This window comes from Dermacentor silvarum, chromosome 7, assembly GCF_013339745.2.
Source record: "Dermacentor silvarum isolate Dsil-2018 chromosome 7, BIME_Dsil_1.4, whole genome shotgun sequence".
Lineage (NCBI taxonomy): Eukaryota > Metazoa > Arthropoda > Arachnida > Ixodida > Ixodidae > Dermacentor > Dermacentor silvarum.
The window spans coordinates 71,346,048-71,366,708 of NC_051160.1; the positions used below are offsets into that span (position 1 = coordinate 71,346,048).

At 44.0% G+C, this 20,661-nt stretch overlaps 2 protein-coding genes across 3 annotated transcripts in view; both read left to right on the forward strand.

Annotated features, from left to right (window-relative positions):
• LOC119458195 (uncharacterized) overlaps positions 1-20,661 on the forward strand; it is a 49,430-nt gene that overhangs the window by 23,724 nt on the left and 5,045 nt on the right. The gene's annotated exons all lie outside the window — the stretch shown is intronic.
• LOC119459569 (uncharacterized) overlaps positions 8,411-20,661 on the forward strand; it is a 16,949-nt gene continuing 4,698 nt past the window's right edge. The window contains exons 1-4 of the mRNA XM_037721278.2: positions 8,411-8,554; positions 11,451-11,580; positions 12,629-12,774; positions 17,769-17,900. Coding sequence (XP_037577206.1) covers positions 8,500-8,554; positions 11,451-11,580; positions 12,629-12,774; positions 17,769-17,900 — 463 coding nt within the window. The 5' untranslated portion in view covers positions 8,411-8,499. The remainder of the gene's footprint in view (positions 8,555-11,450; positions 11,581-12,628; positions 12,775-17,768; positions 17,901-20,661) is intronic.

Here is a 20,661-nt window from a genome sequence, read left to right on the forward strand (position 1 = left end):
CACGCTGTGTACTCCCGTTGCCCGTCTTCACAACCTCCGATATAGCCCTGGATGTTTAACCAAATTTGACAAAATATTGATTGTATGCCGTTGAAAATGCCACATCTAGGTCTTATATGCTTGTGAAAACTACGTTCTTACCAACGGCTTTTTATCAGATATGTCTGCAAACGCGCCCCTCAGCTGGGTTGTCCGTGAGCCTGCACCCCTGTATTGTACTGAACCGGTACTCAAACATGTTGTGGTACCCCAGAAATGAATAATGAATAAATGTAGAGAATTTTTTTCAACGAGCACAACTGTTATAGTATATCATGTACGGCTACTCAAAGCATTGTTAACATAATAAATCAAGTAGAATTTACTTGAGCTAGGGAAATGTGAAATAATAATGAATTTAGGAAACTCTTTTTTGGGACGTAAGCAGACTCTGCGCTTCGGTCCCATAGCTTTCCCTCCACGGCCAAGAAAAGTTTTCCCCGAGTACAGCGGTACCGATGCAGGCCTGCATTTGGGACGCCTTCAATGCAACGATAAACCTTGCTGTCGCTTTTAATGCTTTTCCTTTGTACGCCTTATTTCAGCATTATTTCAGCTTTGCCTTTGTACACCATTTTAGCCTTATTTCGAAACTGCCAATTTTTTATGTAAGTTGTGAAGCAATACCGTAGAAATGTAAAAACGATCTAGATACTACTCCGACAGAATAAAACTGTCAGGCATCTACGCGCTGCCATCGTTACTGTTAACGAGCCCTCTCAATCGTACGAAAACGTCAAGGGTAAACAATAGTTCCCGAAAATAAAGTATGTTTCACGTACACTTCATTATTACACTTTAATTGAGGCAACTTGGTACTTCATGCAGGTAATATCAACATAGCTAGGCGAATCAATAAAGGAATTGTTCATTTGCTAAATCAACGAATACCTTTGTTAACACTTTCTCGCTAGTCACTGCGTAACGACCATCTTTCATTAACGGTATTACAAGATATACTCTACTCATAATTGGCATGCAATATATACACAACACTTCATCAAATCAGCCCTCGGCATCATTTCTTTGCATTTGTTTTCATTGATGGCTCAAGCATAGAGGAAGTTTCCAGTGCGGTACTTCGAGTATACCTAAGTCTTATTTCAGCAAAAGAGGCCCCATTATATCACGAGGCGTCATCTACGACCGTTCACTTCTCCTGTTTAAGGGGGTATTCACACGAAGGATAAAACTCCGCGGACGAGCCAGACGTGGCTGAGGCGCAGTGAATTGCACCACCAGCAGCTTATCTGCTTCGTCATTGTGAGTGTTGTGATTGGGTGGCATTGAGCCGCATAGTGCTCGCCCGTGGATTTTGGTTCATCCTGTCCACCCCATTACTCTAGAGGACCAGATTCATATCGGAAGAAGAAGTAGTTTATTGATTTGAAAATGTAGAGAGGTCGGCCGGAATATAGAGCATCTGGCCTGCTACTCTACGTAAGGGAAGGGGAAGAGGGGAAGAAAGAGGTTCACAATGGGGGATGATAATGGGAGGAACTAGGTGAAAGGATACATTGCATAAATGTTATCACAAGCGTGAGTCCAGGCTTGTGTCGCCTAAGAAAATGCTTGCATGCGTCGATGTGCAGTTTACACTGACCCAAGGAACGCCCCGGACGCTATTACTGTTATAGTAGTTTGCTCTATTTTCAAATTTCGAAAACGCTCTTGGATTTTTGGCTCATATTCTGTAGAATAGAAAATTCGGCTAGTTGGTTTACCCTAAGCATGGTCTTAAGTAGGCTAATTTTACGAAACACAAGAACGAAGAAGGGAGACAAACCGCAAGCGCTACAACTTTCAATTGAACTTTATTGAAGGAAAACAAGAAGCTTTAGTATACGAAAATCGGAACCAACCAGACAGTGAACAGTGATATACCGGGTGTTTTTTAGTAGGTGTAACATTTTTAAAACTTGCGTGTGGCAGGTAGCACAATTCTAACCATTGATCTAGGTTAATCGATAAGGCGGTCGTTATGTCAAACGTGAAATCAAAATGCTTAATTGCATTGTTAGCACAATTACGCTAGTCAACTTTTAAATTAATTACTTGACGTGAGCTCGCAAAGGGTATCCACTTGGAACGAATTCTGAGTACTGAACCAGTATCGAGATAGTAATTTTCAAAGTGTCTGACAAAATGCATTGGCTTTTCACTTTTTTAAGAAAACGCTTTTTATGCATTGAAACAGAAAGCAACAGCAACACCAATGCATGTCAACGGACACTTTGAAAATTATTATTTCGAAACTGGTGAACTCCAGACAATTTGTTACAAGTGGATACGCCTTGCGAACTCACCGGCTATAATTCGTGTATTTGAATATGTGCCGTAAAATGATTTAAACAAAAAGTTAGGCAGGGTAATTATGTTAATTATTTTATAGGGCATTTAGATTTATCGCAGAAGTATTTGCCGCCTCATCGGATAATTTAGATCAAGGATTAAAATTGTGCTATCTGACACAGCCAATTTTTGAAAAATGTGGACCATCTAAAGAGAACACCCTGTATACATTATCACGGGGTGTGCATGAATTCATCTCTTCTCTCAACAATGATACAGATGTGAGGCTTGAAATGCGAAGAAATGTTCGCCAAGAAATGCGAAAGAACATTCGCGACTTTTACAGTATCTATCTATCTATCTAGCCGCCTACGTCTTTGTGCTCTCATGGTGGTTTGTTAACTTGGTAGGTACCAAAATTGGCATAGTATGACAGGAGTGTATGACGAACATAAATAATAGGTTATGACAGAAATGTCATGATATGCGTGTCATGTAGGTCATGACAATGAGCCAGCGAAAAAGATTAACCCTAAAAAATAACTGAAATGGGTTCGGACCTGGGCACTAAGTGAAGGAAAAACTAAAGGATGATGGTAGAAATCAGTCATGAGCATGACTCAGCATAAATGACAAGGACTAAGAGAAAACAGATTAATTAACACTCAAAAACCACTGAAATGGTTTCGCACGTGGGTACTAAGCAAACTCTAAAGAATGCTGGTAGAAATCATAGTCAAGAATCTGACTGGGCAAAAATGACAATGACTCGGCGAAAAAAGAATAACACTCAAAAACCACTGGAATGGGTTCGGACGTGAGTACTAAGTGAAGAAAATACTAAATGTTGGTGGTTGAAATCAGTCATGAGCATGACTCAGCAAAAACATGAATGACTCAGCGAAAAAAAATACATTAACACTCAAAAGCCACTGAAATGGGTTCGGACGTGGGCACTAAGTGAATGAAACACTAAAGGATGGTGGTAGAAGTCATAGTCATGGCCATGACTTAGCAAAAATGCGAATGACTCAGCGAAAAAAGATTAGCACTCAAAAATAAATGGAATGGGTTCCGACGTGGACACTAAGTGAAGGAAAAGGCTAAATGTTGATGGTTGAAGTCATAGTCATGAGTAGAGGCCGGATCTTTAGGCATTAAAAAAGCACGTTTTAGACGCCAAAAATAGGCAGGCAAAAGAAGGTTTTAGGCCTCCAACATCGTAAATATAGGCACACTAATTTTTTACATAAATGCAAATAATTTCAAACGAAGATGTGCGCTGCCTATATCTACGATAGGAAAACAAGAAATGCTATTGTCTATGATGGCGCAAAAGCGCCAACAGTTGAACATAGCTGTGCATTGTCCCATAAAACTGCTGGGCTAATGATGATCAATTGGTTGCATTCAATAAGCACGCTGCTCATATTCATGTTCAATGGCCATTGTACTCGAGCGTCGCATATAGTGAAACAGGCATGAAAAAGAATACTGGAAAGCTGGGAATACTGATTAAAAAACCGATAATTTATGTCTGCCTGACGCAATTAAATTAAGACACAACAAAAACAGACAAATAACAAATGCAAGAGAGACTACAATTAATTAAGAAATTAGCATGTTCTTACATGAGGACTTGTTAGGTACTCTTCACAATTTTCTCATGTACAGTGACATTATCCGAATTGTACAGGCCAGACGTCCCAACACTGCCCAATACGCTTCCGCCCATTTGAAGTGCACATGTGTTAAAAAATATGTTTAAAGCACGCCGAACGTAGTCTAAGAATCACTTTGAAGATTGTGGACACAATAGCAAACTACCGCCATCTCCAGATTTTAGGATTCGAAATTGTGCCTCTTGTCGCTGAGAATGATCTCGTACCCTGAGAAGGAACGCCCGACAGCGGTGAACACCTTAAAAAGTAAATTACAAGCAAAACAAAAGCCGTGTGCACATCACATTTTTCTTGCTTCTTTTGCTCTTCACTCTGCATTCCCCTGATGGCTCTCCGCGGTTTCGCATTCGCCAACCGATCGCGCAATGTCAGCGCGGCGGCGTATGCTGGCCGGCGTGTCCCTTTTCAATGCTGCTAGCAGTTGTTTTCCGAGAGTTGGTTGAACTAAAGGACTAGGTTGAACCCCATAGAGTTCCGAACAGTCTATGTTGCCCGGTAACATGAATAACGGTCTCTAACTGCACTCGAAAGCGAAATTTGAGGCTAAATAGAGTGAACATAGGCGCCGATATTGAAAATAGGCATTTATAGGCATTTAGGCACAAACGCCAAAATAGGCATTTATAGGCACTATAAAAACACTATAAAAGCCCTTCTTAACATCTAATTCATGCTCATATATCAAAGTGGGGCGATAGGAGCGCAAGGAACAAAAAAGGCATTTGCCTAAAATCCGGTCTCTAGTCATAAGTATGACTAAGGCTTTCGCCTTAAGGTCTTTTCAGTGTAGTTAAAGGAACTCCTGAGGACGCATGACATGAATGTCATGACATGTGTGTCATGTTGGTCATGAAAGAGCCGCCTACGTCTTGGCGCTCTCATGATCGTTTTGTTAACTTGGTAGGCTCCCCGCACACTGCTTTGCATAACATCGATTCGCACAGGTCGTGGGATCTGCCGGCTTTTTAAATATAAATAGGCATTTGGTGCCGCAACTAAACGTCGCCTCCCCTCCTTCCCTCCCATCCCCCCACGGCCTTTCGTGCGATGGAAGAAGTCGCGTTTGCTCTATATATATGGTGTTGTAAAGGAGGAAAGAGACGCTTAATTCTGCAGCCCTTAAGGGAGCACGGAGCAGAACGCGCGTTTGCTCTCCGCAGGGCGTTCGTCCCCCATGAAAGTGCGCGTCCCTCGCGCGCTTTCACTCGCCCATACAGCATACGGCGCACGGCGACGATTTCATCGCCGTTGACGTCATACAGAACCTCATGGCGACGCCGACGCCAGAAATCCGCTTTGGAGTCCCAGATATTTGCTATCGCAATGAAATTTTTGGCCTAACATTAGGAGATAGGAAGAGAGCGGTGTGGATCAGAGAGCAAACAGGGATGGCCGATATTCTAGTTGACATGAAGTGGAAAAAATGGAACTGGGCAGGCCATGTAATGCGTAGGGTGGATAACTGGTGGGCCATTATGGTTACAGAAAAGATACCAAGAGAAAGGAAGCGCAGTTGAGTAGGCTGGAAGCTAGGTGGGGTGATGAAGTTAGGAAATTTGCAGGCGCACGCTGGAATCAGCTAGCGCAAGACAGGGGTGATTGGAGATCGCAGGGAGAGGCCTTAATCCTGCAGTGGACATAAATGTAGGCTGATTATGATAATGATTGGAATTGACAAATAAAACTTGAGCGTACTAGAAGTTACCGCTTGAGTTACTGCTGTGAAGAAACATTAAGAACTCGAAGCAATAATTTCTGTAACTTGTTTGGAGAGCAACTAGCTTATGTAATGCGGCCCTGTGCAAAGGGCTGGGGGACAGAGACCGCATTTTGTTTAAGTATTGACTGGCTTCCCAAATCATCTCGTTTGGTTCACGCAACTTGCTGGCATGTTCTCGTTTTGAGTGCCCGGATAACGGCTCTGGCTTTTGGCTCAGGGTCACTTGAAGGTCGCCTACAACGGGAGCTGAAAGCACTTCATGCTGAACTCGGTGGTTCTTTCAAACTGTGGTGGGCATTCGCACGTGGTGCAATGCGGAACCAGAACGCCGGTACGATGTGCGCTCGCTTCGCGCTTCTGAACTGCGGGGTTTTGTCGGCGTTGTCGCTAGCCTCGGCCTCCTGTTCCTGCAGAGCCGCGTCTGGGCGCCCCCCGGCGTTAAGCTGCAGCGTGACCCGCGCACGAAGCACCAGGTTGGTCGTGCATGTGAACCACGGAGTAGTTTTGGCACGCTTAGGGAATCTTGCTTCAGGGTGATTTTATGAGAGCAGTTTTTGTTTCGTACATATTCAACCCTACACAAAAGCACGTAATCCCCGTGTGAACCCATACCTAGCATAAATACTCGAAAGAATGAACGCCTTATCCGAACAGTTCACGCGAACTAAGGACGAGAACGATTTGGAATAATTTAAAATTTAAAACAAACATTTGAAGAAAGCAAAGCGTAAGTAGGCTATTTTAGCTTGCTGCCATATTTCATTCAAATAAGAACTAAATGATAGGTCATGACATGCGTGTCAAGTAGGTCAGGAAACAGCCGCATACGTCTTGGTGCTTTCATGGTGATTTAGTTACCTTGGTAGGTATCAAAATTGGCATAGTATGACAAGAGTGTATGACGAACAAAAATGATAGGTCATTACATGAATATTATGACATGTGTGTCATGTAGGTCATGAAACAGCCGCCTACGTCTAGGTGTTCTCAATGTCGTTTCGTTAACTTGGTAGGTACCAAAATTGGCATAGTATGACAAGAGTGTATGACGAACATAAATGATGGGGCATGACATGAATGTCATGACATGTGTGTCATGTAGGTCATGAATCAGCCACCTACGTCTTCGTGTTCTCATGGCCATTTCGTTAACTTGATAGGCACCAAAATTGTCATAGTACGGCAAGAGTGAATGATGAATAAAAGTGACAGGTCATGACATTAATTTCAGGACATGCGTGTCATGTAGGCTATGAAACAACCTCCTACGTCTTGGTGCTCTCATGGTCATTTCGTTAACTTGGTAGGTAGCAATGTTGGCATAGTATATGACAAGAGTGTTTGACGAACATAAATGATAGGTCATGACATGCGTGTCATGAAGGTCATGAAGCAGCCGCTTACGTCTTGGTGCTCTCATGGTGATTTCGTTAACTTGGTAGGTACCAAAATTGGCATAGTATGTGTATGACGAACATAAATAATAGGTCATCATCGGCCTATATATTTTTTATGTCCACTGCAGGACGAAAGCCTCTCCCTGCGATCTCCAATTACCCCTGTCTCGATAGATCACTACATGAATATTATGACATGTGTGTCATGTAGGTCATGAAACAGCCGCCTATGTCTAGGTGCTCGCAATGTCGTTTCGTTAGTTGGTAGGTACCAAAATTGGCATAGTATGACAAGAGTATATGACAAACATAAATGATAGGTCATGACATGAATATGACATGTGAGTCATGTAGGTCATGTCATGAATCAGCCGCCTACGTCTTGGTGTTCTCATGGTCATTTCGTTACCTTGATAGGCACCAAAATTGCCATAGTACGGCAAGAGTGTATGACGAATAAAAATGACAAGTCATGACAGGAATTTCAGGACATGCGTGTCATGTAATTCATGAAACAACCGCCTACGTCTTGGTGCCCTCATGGTCATTTTGTTAACTTGCTACGCTCCCCGCTCACTGCTTCACATAGCATCGATTTCACCAGCGCGTGGCATCGTTCGGCTTTTTTTTTTCTTGCTGCATTCTTCCTTTTTTTATTTCACGAGGCATTTTTATAATCTAACTACTGTTACCAGGAGTTTACGAAAATTTATAAAATGAGGGAAAACGCAGTCCTACCACTGACCGGTTAATTAGCACATCTCTTTTTTGCCGCTGATTGCGACCAACGAAAGCACTTCTGAAATCTAATTTAGGAGAGCGCTTGCCAGTGTCATAACGAAACGATCAGTGGATGTAATGCTTTATAACATGACGACCACGGCCCGAAGAACGCGCGCATGACGAGAACACGCGTGATTTGACCCAGTGGCATCCCTACTTCGAATCTTCTGCCATAACTTGGCGATTCCCTTAGCCAGAAGACTCGCCGAGAGGTCGCTGTCTCCTGCCTCCGCTAAACACGCGTTACTTCCAAGTACGCATGCGCATTTTTCGTTCGACTAGAGGTATAAACAAGTTCGTCGCCTTCCTTGACTTCATTCTTTTTTTTTTCACTCCCTCCCTCTTTTCGCGTGTCTCCTCAGCAGAAATATCGTGACCGCCTGAAAGCCTCTCGCGTGCCATATTAATAGCTGCGCAGTAGACGCTCATACAAGTCTTGCGACGACATTGGCCTTCACTGGAGATCTCTTTCTCTCCGCTACTTATTTTTTTTGTGTTTTCTTGCGGACTATCGATAACATTCCCGAGACTTGCGACTGCCGGTCACTTCGAATAGAACACTACGCGACGCCACACCTGTCCCTTCATGGCTTCATGTCGTGGTTATTGCTTTCTCATTCTTTTGGCGACACCGCTGCTTGGTGAGTCTTATTCGTCGAGTGCGCTAGGTATTCGTTCATTGAATTTCCTTCACTGAAACGCGTAGGCCCTTTCGGAGCAGATTTTGACGTTCTCGCCTGTTTATATCCCAATGACTAATTGAGTTACCTGTAAACTTGTAGAATAATAGCGTCCCTACGTTGCCCAACCCTATTATATATATATATATATATATATATATATATATATATATATATATATATATATATATAATGTACGGCTGTTTGTTCACTGCCTGTCGCAACATCAATTCTTGTGAACATGTCTATATACTGATAGTGCCCAGAGATGCATACGCAATGTCAACAGCCACAGCTATATATATATATATATATATATATATATATATATATATATATCTGTGGCACTATTGACATTGCTTATGCATCTCTGGGCACTACCAGTGTGTACATGTTCACAAGATTTGATGGTTGCGACAGGTAGTGCAAACAACAGCAGTACATTTTTAATGGTATTGAAAACAAAAAAGTGGGCAGCTTGCAATAGTGGTGCAAGGCTGGAATAAGCAGCGGAGCTGGTGATCGACCTAGCTTCTTCCAGGTTTTACTAGCCTTCGCGTGTTTAGCCGCAGCGGCTTCGGCGCGAAACTCCGGATTAGCACGCAATCGCCGCATTCGTTCTCGGCTGGCGGTACGACGAGCTTCATGCTGAGCGGCTTCTTCTTCGGGAGTCTTGTAGTTCATCGGCCGTCATATGTTACATTTACTGAGTGCGAAGTCTACGAGAGTCGGGTGTGTCGCCGTCATGGCAACTTGATTTTTATAATCAGTTTGACATCATGGTCAAGCTTCACGAAGTGTTGTCATGACTAAACAAAGCAAGAATTGCGGCGCGAAGCAATGACATGGCTGGGCGAAGCTGTGTAAGTGATTGCTAAGCGACCACACTGACAGAGCGGGTCTTCTGGAACGCGGTGTCAGCAGTGCAACGCGGTGGAACGCGTTGTCGGCATTGGAACGCGGTGTCGGTGTTGCAAGCTGCGTTATGCAACGCGCAGTGACATCATCGCTGGCGCGTCGGCGGAGGAGCGTTGCCGGAGCTGGGACAAGCGAGGCGCAGCTTCGACTCTGCGCTGTCGCTTGGCTAAGGCTTCCTCGGCTCTTTGTGCAGGATCAGCTCGAAGCCGGCGATTGCAGTCTTGTTTGGCCAAGCGGCGTGATTCCCGGAAAGCGGCCTCTTTCTCGGGAGTGCGGTTCTTCCTCAGTCTCCCCATGGCTCATACTACCGCCCGCACACTAGCAACCCCGACTTCACATCAGCTACACGGAACGTTTATGGCAAGCGGAGCAGACGCACTGCGCGCAGTGTCTAGGCACGGAGTTTTGCGAAGCGATCGCACAGCTGGTATGGGTAGGCAACGCAGTGACGTCATAGCTCGGCGAGGTTTCGCGGCTCGCGGCACAAATTACGGCAGGCTTAAACAGCTGCGCAATCGGGTATAGCATCATCGGAGGACGCACATGCGTCGACTTGGAGTTTTCGCGCACCGCGATCAGGCTAACAAAAGGCCGCGTGTAGATTATCACCAGTACTTCAGTTCCGTGTGCAGTTTTGATGAAAGACGTTGCATCAGTGGCGAGTAATAATGCACCCAGAAAACAAGAACAGGTCTTTCCTTCATTTACTGAGCATGCTTCCATTATCTGGAAGGGGAAGCCAGAAGACGCTCTATGACTGCGCGGTCACGTGTCAAAGATATTCGTGCCCATGAAGAGGGGCCGTAAACGATCTACAGGGTGTTTTTATTTAGCCGCACCAAATTTTTAAATTAGGAAAATATAAATCTTGGTCACATTATGTTTACCATTCGAGTGTACGGATTGGCGGCCTCTTGATACAGAGCAATTTGCGCAATTTCGTGCGTGATTAGCGTAGTTGCGGTAATTAACTTTCTAATTATCAACAATAAGCGGCTACAGCAAATGAGTACTTTGGGGCCCGTCCTCGACACTACCTATCCCAATCAACAAATTTTGAATAGCGGAGTTCATGTGGGAGCTACGCGAACAATTAGTTCCCCTTGGCAGGCTCCTTCGAACCGAAACCGGCCTCAAAAAGAGCGTCTGTGCCGTCGATGTCACCCCCCCCCCCGCCTTACCTCACGTCTCCGAAGTCACCGCAGGTCCAGCCCCGCGAGCAGCTTGCGTTATCTCCTTGCTGTCTGCTGCCGGAAGGCCGCCAAATTTACTTCGTCATTCCGTGGGGCGCCACGCGCCTTGGGCTTTCAGATACTGTAGGCCCGGCGTCATATCAGTCTGTAGCGTCGACTGCGAACGCCGCAGATAGCAAGGCGATAACGAAAGCTACTCGCGGGGCCGGACCGGCAGTGACCCCGCAGATGTGACGAAAGGCAGCGGGGGCGGGGGGGACATCCACGAGATAGACGCCCTTTTTGCGGCCAGTTTCGGTTTCAAGGACCCTGCCAAGGAGAACTAATTGTTCTCGTAGCTCCCACATGAACTCCGCTATTCAAAATTCGTTCGTTGGGGTAGGTAGTGTCGAGGACGGGCCCCAACGTACTCATATGCTGTAGCCACCTATTGCTGATAATTAGAAAGTGAATTACCGTAACTGCGCTAATTACGCACGAAAGTGCGAAAATTGATCTGTATCTAGAGGCCGCCAATCCAGTACACTCGCATGGTAAACGTAACACGACCAAGATGTATATTTTTCTAAGTTTAAAAATTTGCTGCAGCTAAAAAAAAGCACCCTGTATACTAGGGTGACATAGAAGCTGACGAAGTTTGAGTCAATTCCGATGGCCTCTGTTCAGCAGTAGGCAGGGTGGAATTGTCTAATATAATAATCATGATGGTGGCCTGCGGCCTGCTCTCGTTCATATTTTCCTTACAGGCACGTGCTTGCTACAGCTAAACGCAGGCTGCAAGGTGGAAACCTTGCACGCGTGTGGCCAAGACTATATTCCATACATCACGAGCCCACGCCTACAGGAGTCCGGGAATGAGTTCGATGAAGAGTGCAAGTGAGTGAAGCGTATTTGTTCACTGAAGCTAACTTGGGGACGTACTTACAAAGCATCAGGCTAGCCACCTTCGCTAGTATTGGCCGGCACATCTATTTATGAACTGCTCATTGTGCGAATCGCTTTTTAATGCGGTCGTACTAAATGATGTATCAAAAAAGTCTGAATGCGGACGCTGATTGCGACATTGCTTTTTCTGACCAGTACAACATCATTGCCAAGGTTCAGGAATTAGTTTCATGATGCTGGTGTCATCCTGAGAATTTGTACTAAGTGAATCCGCCTTGCGAACTCCACGGCTAGAATTTGTAGATTGCAATATGGGCCGTAATGTAATTAGTTAGAAACCTCATTAGTGAATGTTTGTTAATTAGTCGAATGTTCAGTTAATTTTTTGTGCAAGTAATGCCCGTCCCTTCGAGTAGACTGGCTCATGAACTAGAATTGTGCCATCTGCCATAGGCAACCTTTAAGATGGTTCAAAGTTCTCACTAGAACACCCTGTATATGGTACATTTCTCTCAACATGTGTTTGTCCCTTCTGTTGGGTGGGTGACAAACAGTCAAACTAAGCCAATGTTTCGATGAAGAGACTTGTCTCCGCCTCAACGTAGGCGTTACTTTTTAACGAAACGTAGTTTTCAGTCCAAGATATATTTTCATTGACTAGTGCTTATCACTTCGTCTCAATCTTCCTGTGAAGCTCTTTTTTTTTTTGGGGGGGGGGGGATACTTTTGTTCGTAAGACCTCGTTCCTCTGTCTTGTCATGTTCTTTTTGACGTTCAGCATCTCCTACACTTGGTAGTGAAGAATTAACACGACAGCTGAACGCATATCCCGAGGCGTATGTTCCCATAACCCTTGTTCTTCACTGAGGAACGAAGAAGGGAGCCGGAATTCTAAAGCTAAGACTAACATTGGCGAGATTTTGTGACGTCGAAGAGCTGATGCATCAGACGGCAGCCCTGTTAGATTCCACCCTCCCGCCGCGTCCCCCTTCGTTGATATTGATGCTGATATTGATAGCTATATGTGCTGCACTTGTAGGAAGGACAAGGTGCAAATACCGTGCAACCTGAACTTCATCAACAACTGCACCGACGGCGTCTCCCGTGCCGCGGCACTTGTGGCAGTGCAGGCGCTGGAAGAGCACATCGAGGCTATCTGCAACGTGGGCTCCGATTCATACACAGGTATGTCTCTCACTCTGCACCCCCCCCCCCCCCCCCCATTTCTCTCTCCATCTCTGTTTTCTTTAGCACCTACAGTGTTCACCGATTCAAACGCGACAAGCAACACGTGTGGCGACCGGCGCCTTTCGCGCCACAGATGAGCAATGGATGACTGCTGGGGGACCAAATGTGGTCGAAATTAGGCTCAAGGACACTCAATTTCCATGCATGCTACAATGCATCAGCACGGTGTCTCAGCACCCGCCGGTGGTGCTAAAGGCGCCGGACGCAATGCGGCCCCATTTTAATGTTTGATTCGCCTGAGTGCTGTACACTACATCGTGTGCGTATCTCCTATAAATATCACTTTTGGGGTACAAAGATCCACGCTCTATTCCAGCGTAAATCACGTTATACTTTGTCTGGCATTAGCGAAAATTAGTCATTTAGCCAAAAAATCACCTAATATTAACGACACAGTTGACAATCAATCAAAGGTTATTTGAACATGAAGGTTCGTTGACCGGTGGAACAGCGTGTACCACATCGTTGCATGGTCGTGATTTCGAGTGTACTAGATTTGCAAACATTATAGCCTATAGACATAAGAGCGAAGTGTCCCTTACGATTGAAGCATGACGTGTCATTATTAGCGGTGGCCCGTGCGTAATCCAGCCCACGAATATTACCTTGCAGAAGCAGGAAGTGTCAAGCGTAAACAGTTACATTTCGCGAGTGCCTGCACGTGTGCATGATTGACTGGTTCGCGATGCCTTTCCTTGAGCATGTGCAGAAACGTTTTGTGTGTTCTTTCTTTTCCGACCCTGTTTGACCTTTCAGATCCTATTCGGCGTTTGTTCTGTCATGTTCATTCAATTTAACCTGTGTCCATGTGCCCTTGTGTTCTTTTCAGTAGTATGAGTCCTCACCAATTTGCTCAACTTTCAGTCATTCAAAAATACCCGCCGCGGTGGCTACGGCCCTGTGCGGCTAAGTGCGAGGTCGTCGGATCAAATATTGGCCAAGGCGGCCGCATTTGGATTGGGACAAACTGCAAAAGCGCCCGTGTATGGTGCATTGGGTGCACAATAAAGAACCCAAGGTGGTCGAAATTAATTCAGAGTCCCCCACTACAGCGCGCCTCCTAATGAAATCATAGTTTTGGCACGTAGAAACGGAGAATGCTGTGGAACGCTGTGGAATACGTAGAACGGAGAAACGGAGAAAACATAGAAGGCTGTGTTCACACTTGACTGCTCTGCTTGCTTGTCTCCTAGCAACTCCCGATACGTTTGTGGTAGACGGAACATATTACTTCATTGCTCTTTGTTTTATTCAATTGATTGCACAGGCATGTTTACGAAAACTGGTTTACTGAGAATGCAATAATTTCAACTTTTTGGCATTCATTAACCGATAACGAGTTCATAGTTTCTGGAAAAATCAGTGATGAAATCGTTGCTGACAGTTCTGTCGTGCTAACATTGCTAACATCGGTAACATTTCCACAATGTTAAAACGTTTTGTGTTCCAAAGATTAAAACATGCACGATGTACAGAAGCACAAGCGCTAGCCTGTCAAAGTCGCATGGCTTGCGGAAGGCGCACACTACATCATAAGTGGGAACAAGTCCTTTTCGCATTGCTTAAATTGTGAAGAGTGGAACTGAACACTCGGTCGCTCGCTGGCTGCTTCAATGATTGTTAAGGATGTAGTTCGAGATGGAAGCTACATGGTAAATTAAAAATATGTTTGAAAGTACCGCAGTCCAGATTGCAACTGTATTCTTGGTATGATGTTGGGCCGGATTTATATAACCTAACTGGCTCATGGCTGGCGCCTTACAGTTTTTCAGCGCCCCTCTTATATCTGCAATGAACTTACCTTGTGGATCACTCCTCGAGCGGAGGACATGTTTGAACCAGTGAAAGCTCAGTGTCCAATGCTATGAAGACCATTTAAGATTACCAGCAATTTTTGGCCTCAATGAGATATTGCCATTTTAATATGCCCTGTTATGTATAGTGTGCCTGCGTGTGTGTGTGTGTATGCGGGTGTGTGTGTTTGCATATGTGTGTGTCATTTTACAGCACATTTTCTTCGTTTGTGGTAGGCTAGAAGCCTTTTAGGGAAGGCTATCCAGATTAATTGAACGACTTTCACTCTCAAACGGAGTCTGTAGTGTTAGTCATAAAATGGTCCTTAAAAGCTCCAAAGTTTTCTTGTCGAGTTTTGTATAACACAGGGCAATTGTACCTGTGACGTTAGCCAAAATTCAGCCAAATACAGCTCCCGGCGCGGGGTTTTGCGTCGCATAGATGTAGTTTATGCTCCAAAAGCTCCCCTGGCCACGGTGCGGTTGCGTACGAGATGTCTTGGAATGGGGGGTCATCGGGTCATGCAGCATATACAATAACACCAAGAAATGTGACAGCAGTTCCGATCAATTGGAATACCTCTAATGTTGCGCCTTTCCAGAATCCTGACAAGCCTGTGGAGTCGCTGTCAGATTTCAGGCGAATAAATTTGAGTAACATGCATCAGTGAAGTTATGTAGCATGCGTCGGTTAAGTTATGTAGCATTTGTCGGTGAAGTTACATAGCATGAGTAACATGCATCAGTGAAGCTAGTTTCCTGCAGTCACTGAAGACTCATCTGCGCCATCTTCTGCATAACTTCATTGATGCATGGTGCTCAAATTTATTCGCCGGAAATGTGACAGCAACTACGCAGCTTGTCAGGATTCTTGAAAAGAGCAACATTACAGGTATTCCAATTGATCAGAACTGTGTCCCATTTCTTGGTGCTATTGAATATGCTGCATGACGGCGGCATTTATCGCTTCTCAGCGTTGTATGAGCCACAGTTACCGAATGTCGCACCAGACTTCTCCAGATGGCTCTTAGGCCAAAGCTGCTTTTTTTTCAAGCTGTGATGTTCATGCTGCGAACTGTTTCCCTTGGCAGATGAATAGTCTACTCGTAGTCGAGGACGCCTCTGCAGACACTAACTACATCGCACTATTACAATAATAGTTGTTTATTACCTCATAAAATCTCAAAAACCCTACAGATTGCTTCCTTGACTGGTCACCAAGTCAGTTTTAAGTGAATATGAGGTCATGTATGTATTGCCAGATTGGCCGATGCGGCACATATACCTTGGATGCCTTGACTCATATTGGTTATAAGAGATCAAATGCAAAGCAGTTTTCATGTAAACTGTGACGCCATGCGATTTGGCGACGAGGCGAAATTCTCAGCCATTCAGGATTGAGTCATTTGGCACTCAAGGAAGTGAAAACGTGTCGATACCTCTTATATAACAAGCTAATTTATCGTCTACGCTTAGAAGCGCCCTACCCATCTTACTTCCAGCGCAGGATAATAAAGACGTCTCCAGTTGCTTGCATACACAGTAGCACACCGGATGCCTCTGTGGAATTTCTTGCAATATGAGCGGCAGCGAGCTTCCCTGCGCAGCCTAGTGAACCGGCTGGATAGACTTATTTTATTCGTGGACAAGGTTATAGGCCTCGGGTCATGCGAGGACAAATAAATACATAGCGTGACAGACCTTCATTACTTTGTAATAGACAGTGATATTATACAGTCTGCTTTCACGACAATTGCTCATGAATGTTTTCATAATCTGACTTCGTGCACGATCAAGTGAACGTGCACTCATGTTTCCTTCTTACTTTCGTGAAGTGTACTCCAATGCCTCACAAGTAACATATATAATTCTGCTTTGTTCGTCGCTGTTGCAATGTTCTGTCTTTCTTTTCTCGTCTCGTAGTGGCTGCACAGTTAGTGATTGTCCTCCCGATGAGCGCTATGAATGCGAGTTAGCGTGCGGGCGCTACATCTTGCTCCTACTGTACATTTATTACCGCAGGCTATGCACGAGTTTTGTGCTGTTGTACTTAACGAATTTTTGTATGGGCCTTTGTATCTTGACCGTTTTTGCATTTTAACATTCCCTAGTCACTGGAGTTTATTTTTAACAACTGGATAGCTGGCTCTTTCATGCACTATTTGCCTAGGGTCACATTACTTATTAAATAACAAATAAGCCAGAAAAAACTAAACATTACAACGTCTAGATTTTTTTTCTAATCAGCTGCGCTGCTTGCATACGGATAAAATTTATTGTTCTGCTGATTCCTTTCTCTTCCACTGCAGCCGTTGCTTGTTGTTTTCCTTGTTGTTTTGCTTCTCCGGATTATATGCATGTATTTAGTTTTATTTCCCTCGCATCTGACCGCCGCTCTGTTTTGTCATGTCTGTCTTTTTCCGTCCAGTACTAATGAGAACACGGAAGCAATGCGTGTTTTTTATGTAGCAAATGGTAGCAGCACTCGCTCTAGACCATTAATTTAATTTCAACAAGGTAACCATCATGAGGGCTCACATTACCGCAGTTGTAGCGAACAACAAGCATGCTCCTCTGTTAAATAACTGCAAGAACCGCGCGGGCTTGGCTCTTCTGATTATTGTTGAGTAGGTCAACAGCTTGTATTAATGTTATAAAGACTTACAGATGAAATATACGCTTAACCACAATGACATGCGTCATGTTACACTGGCTGTTACATGCCGCTTGGTCCCGCAATTACCCACGCGTAACTATACTAAAGTTTGCTCCAGATGATGACAAATTTAGGCTTGACCAAAGATATGAATAACCTCCATGCTTTCGCTGATATTACTGATAGCTTATTGAGTGCCGGTCATCATTATAATGTTGCGTTATGAAATTTAACGTGTTTTCAATGTACTTCTACCACTATTACTGCGCTAAAATTATTTGTACTAATATTTATAGCAAGTAAAATAGAGACCCCGCATATATTTTTAAGTACAGAAAAGCAAGGCACAAGAACCTGGCCCTCTTTGGCCTTCTGTGGCCCTTGCGCCATTAAACCACACTAATCGTCATCATCATCATCAAAAACCTACAGAAGTGCATTAATCATTTGGTTTTCTTTGTTTTATTCAATTCTCCCACCAGAGTACCAGAGAGACGTCAAATGCCTGAATGCTCACGGTGAAAAAATCATAAGTGCTTCAAGGGCTTCCACAATCATCTGGAACGCGCTATTGTCAAGGGTCCAGCCAATGAAGTTATTCACTATGCGTGCTGGTCAGTATTTTTTTGAATCCAGTGCACGCAATTGCTTTGAAAAGCTAGGAGTGACATTCCACTGTTGAGATGCTGACAGGATCTCTATTGACACTGAAATGCTTTGACTTGTTTGTTTCTAGCTTACGTGCAAAATGTGCATAATTGTTAAATCTGCGACAAAATTGTTCACTCTCATTTAGCTGTCGGTAAAAACTTCACCACAGATATCGCTTGGCACGTTTTACATATGTCATTTTTAAGCTTGTTGAATCGCCGCAATCAAAAATTGAGCGCAGAAAAGGCTGAACCATAGGAACAGGAGCACATGGATGGAGATTTGTTGTTCTCAACAATGTGCGAAATATATCTGTTAAAATTAAGTTCCACTCAGAAGAAAGTTCTATATATCGGATAACTGAACTGATACAAAAAGTGCTTTTGGTAAACGGTTTCAAGGTACTACTGTACCATGTGCTAAGCGGCGAATGTACCTGAATAGCTGAAAGGGCAACGAAATCTCCTCTTTGAACGACACGTAAGATTGGTTTAAAACTGTCACCCAAACTAACCACCCAAAATGTTCAGCCGTGCACAAATGGATGACACACTAAAATTTGGTGAAAGGGAGATCCAGAAGGCTCTCGTACACATATTTCTTATGGCCCAAAAGATTTGCACGTGATCAACATTAAAGCAACCTCTTTGCTATAGTATAGGAGCAGTTTGAGAACGTGGAATACCAGAGCCTATGTTTGCGGCAACTTTTCCATCTAGGACGGGGAGCGTGCAGTGCAGTGAACTCCTTTGTTGACTCTCCGCCGAGTCAACAGAAGGCAATAGTTTGGTTCTGTATTTATTAATGCAACGAAACGTACTTATTGAGTTATCATTTGCTCCATAAAATGTTTTGGCAGGTGGGTACAATATTTTTGAAGAAGAAAGCATACACACTGAAGTTTATCTTTGTTGTGCTTATAAAAAAATAAAGTCGCAGTTTCGCCCGTAAGGCGAAACATCGATTGTGATAGCAAACTAGTGGACAGCTGTACGAAATAAGGACAGTAGCATTATCGGCCTTATAAACTTGTAAACGTAGGCATACCAACTAAATGAACAAACGTGGTGTCACGCGCGCACGAACAAACCTGAACACATCTCACTTGATGACCGCGGAAACTCGCTGTCAGAACACTAGGGTGAGCAAGCGCGGCTGCAGCAGCGAGCGAATTGAGCTACGTACTGCGTCTCGCATCAACGCGAACTAATGGCCGAAAGACGGTTAATCCACCTGTCCGTTCCGCCCGCGTCCCACCGCATGCGGACAGGGCAGAAGCCCGCAACGAGGATAGCATCGCAAAATTCGTGCACCGTCAATTAGCGCCGTCATCCTTGCTCGAAACACTGCCCAGCCATTTTATCGGCTCCGCCTTTTAAGAATGTAATGCAATCGTATCATACGCCAACATGGAACGTATTCTCAGACGATCACTTTCAGCACGCTGGCTAGGCTGGTTGAGCGAAACGTCTCGAATCATCCTACCTGCCGCGTTCTACATGACGCGAAAGTGATAGTATCACCGAAAGTGATTTGTCCAAAATCCCCGTGTTCGGCGCAATGGAGCAGTTTCTGTAGTGGTAGTGACAGCTTGCAAGAACACGGAACACCCGAACAAATGTTGCGGAATGCGGCTGCGTAGGTCGACAAGACAACCCTCTTTACCACTGAGCACACGTGTGAGGCTCAAAGTAGAGCTTGCTGATATGCTTGCATTCCCTTGTTCATGCTTTTTTTTTACTCTACCAAATTTAAGAGTGCGCGCAAAGCAATTGGATGCATGAAATTAATTTTCATTTTCTTTGACATAGATAAAACCACCAGGACGAAGTGCGACATAAAACATGCCTCTTAGCAGTTTAATACTAGCTGCTAGTAAACTATGCAAACAAAATAAAACCTTAGAAGATGTACTCAGTCGTGGATGAAGTTTTGACCATTTGTCAAAAGGTTGTGCATAAGTGGTTAACTTGATGCAGAAAGGAAATGAAGTTTAAGCATACAGTATGCAATTCAATATGACTGGCATAAAATCAATATGTACGTATAGTCACCTCATGCAGATACATGTTCGAGTTGTTTTCAAGAAGAATATTTATTTGAAAGCAGATAATAAATGTATTGCTGATAAGACAACTTATTTTGAGTGAAATTAAATAATTACATGCTTCCTTACCGGCCTAGGTGGCCAATCTGTTGCCCCTTTATTACTTTGTCATACCTAATTTGGCTTTTAAACAATGTACAACAGTATACTTAAGGCCACAAAAATTAAGCAGTGACAGGACAGTCATGCTACCTCTCCCAGCCATGCCAGCAAACAACGATGGTTGATTTGAGACTGTTTGATACGGTCTGCATCATACACGCGTGTTCTATTTTGATTACTCTATTTATGAAGAAAGTAAGCTCACACAGGATGCAAATGATAAGTCAACTATTGTAAGCTCAACTCAGGTTATTTGAGTGAGTTGGGCATGGAGAGCGTGTAGTTTATGTATTTATGTAGTAACAACCTAGTTAGCTGATGCAGAGGCATATTTTACGAAAATAAATAACTGGATAGCATAACATAAGCGGTTGGCCAGTACCTGTATTTCATTTGGCAGCAAACCAAGATTATCAAGTCACTGAGCTTCGCAGCCAGTTCAGTGATCTCCCGTGCAGTGAAAAATTTGAATTATGTGGTTTTCTGTTTGTCTTTCTTAATAAGTAGCTGCTTTA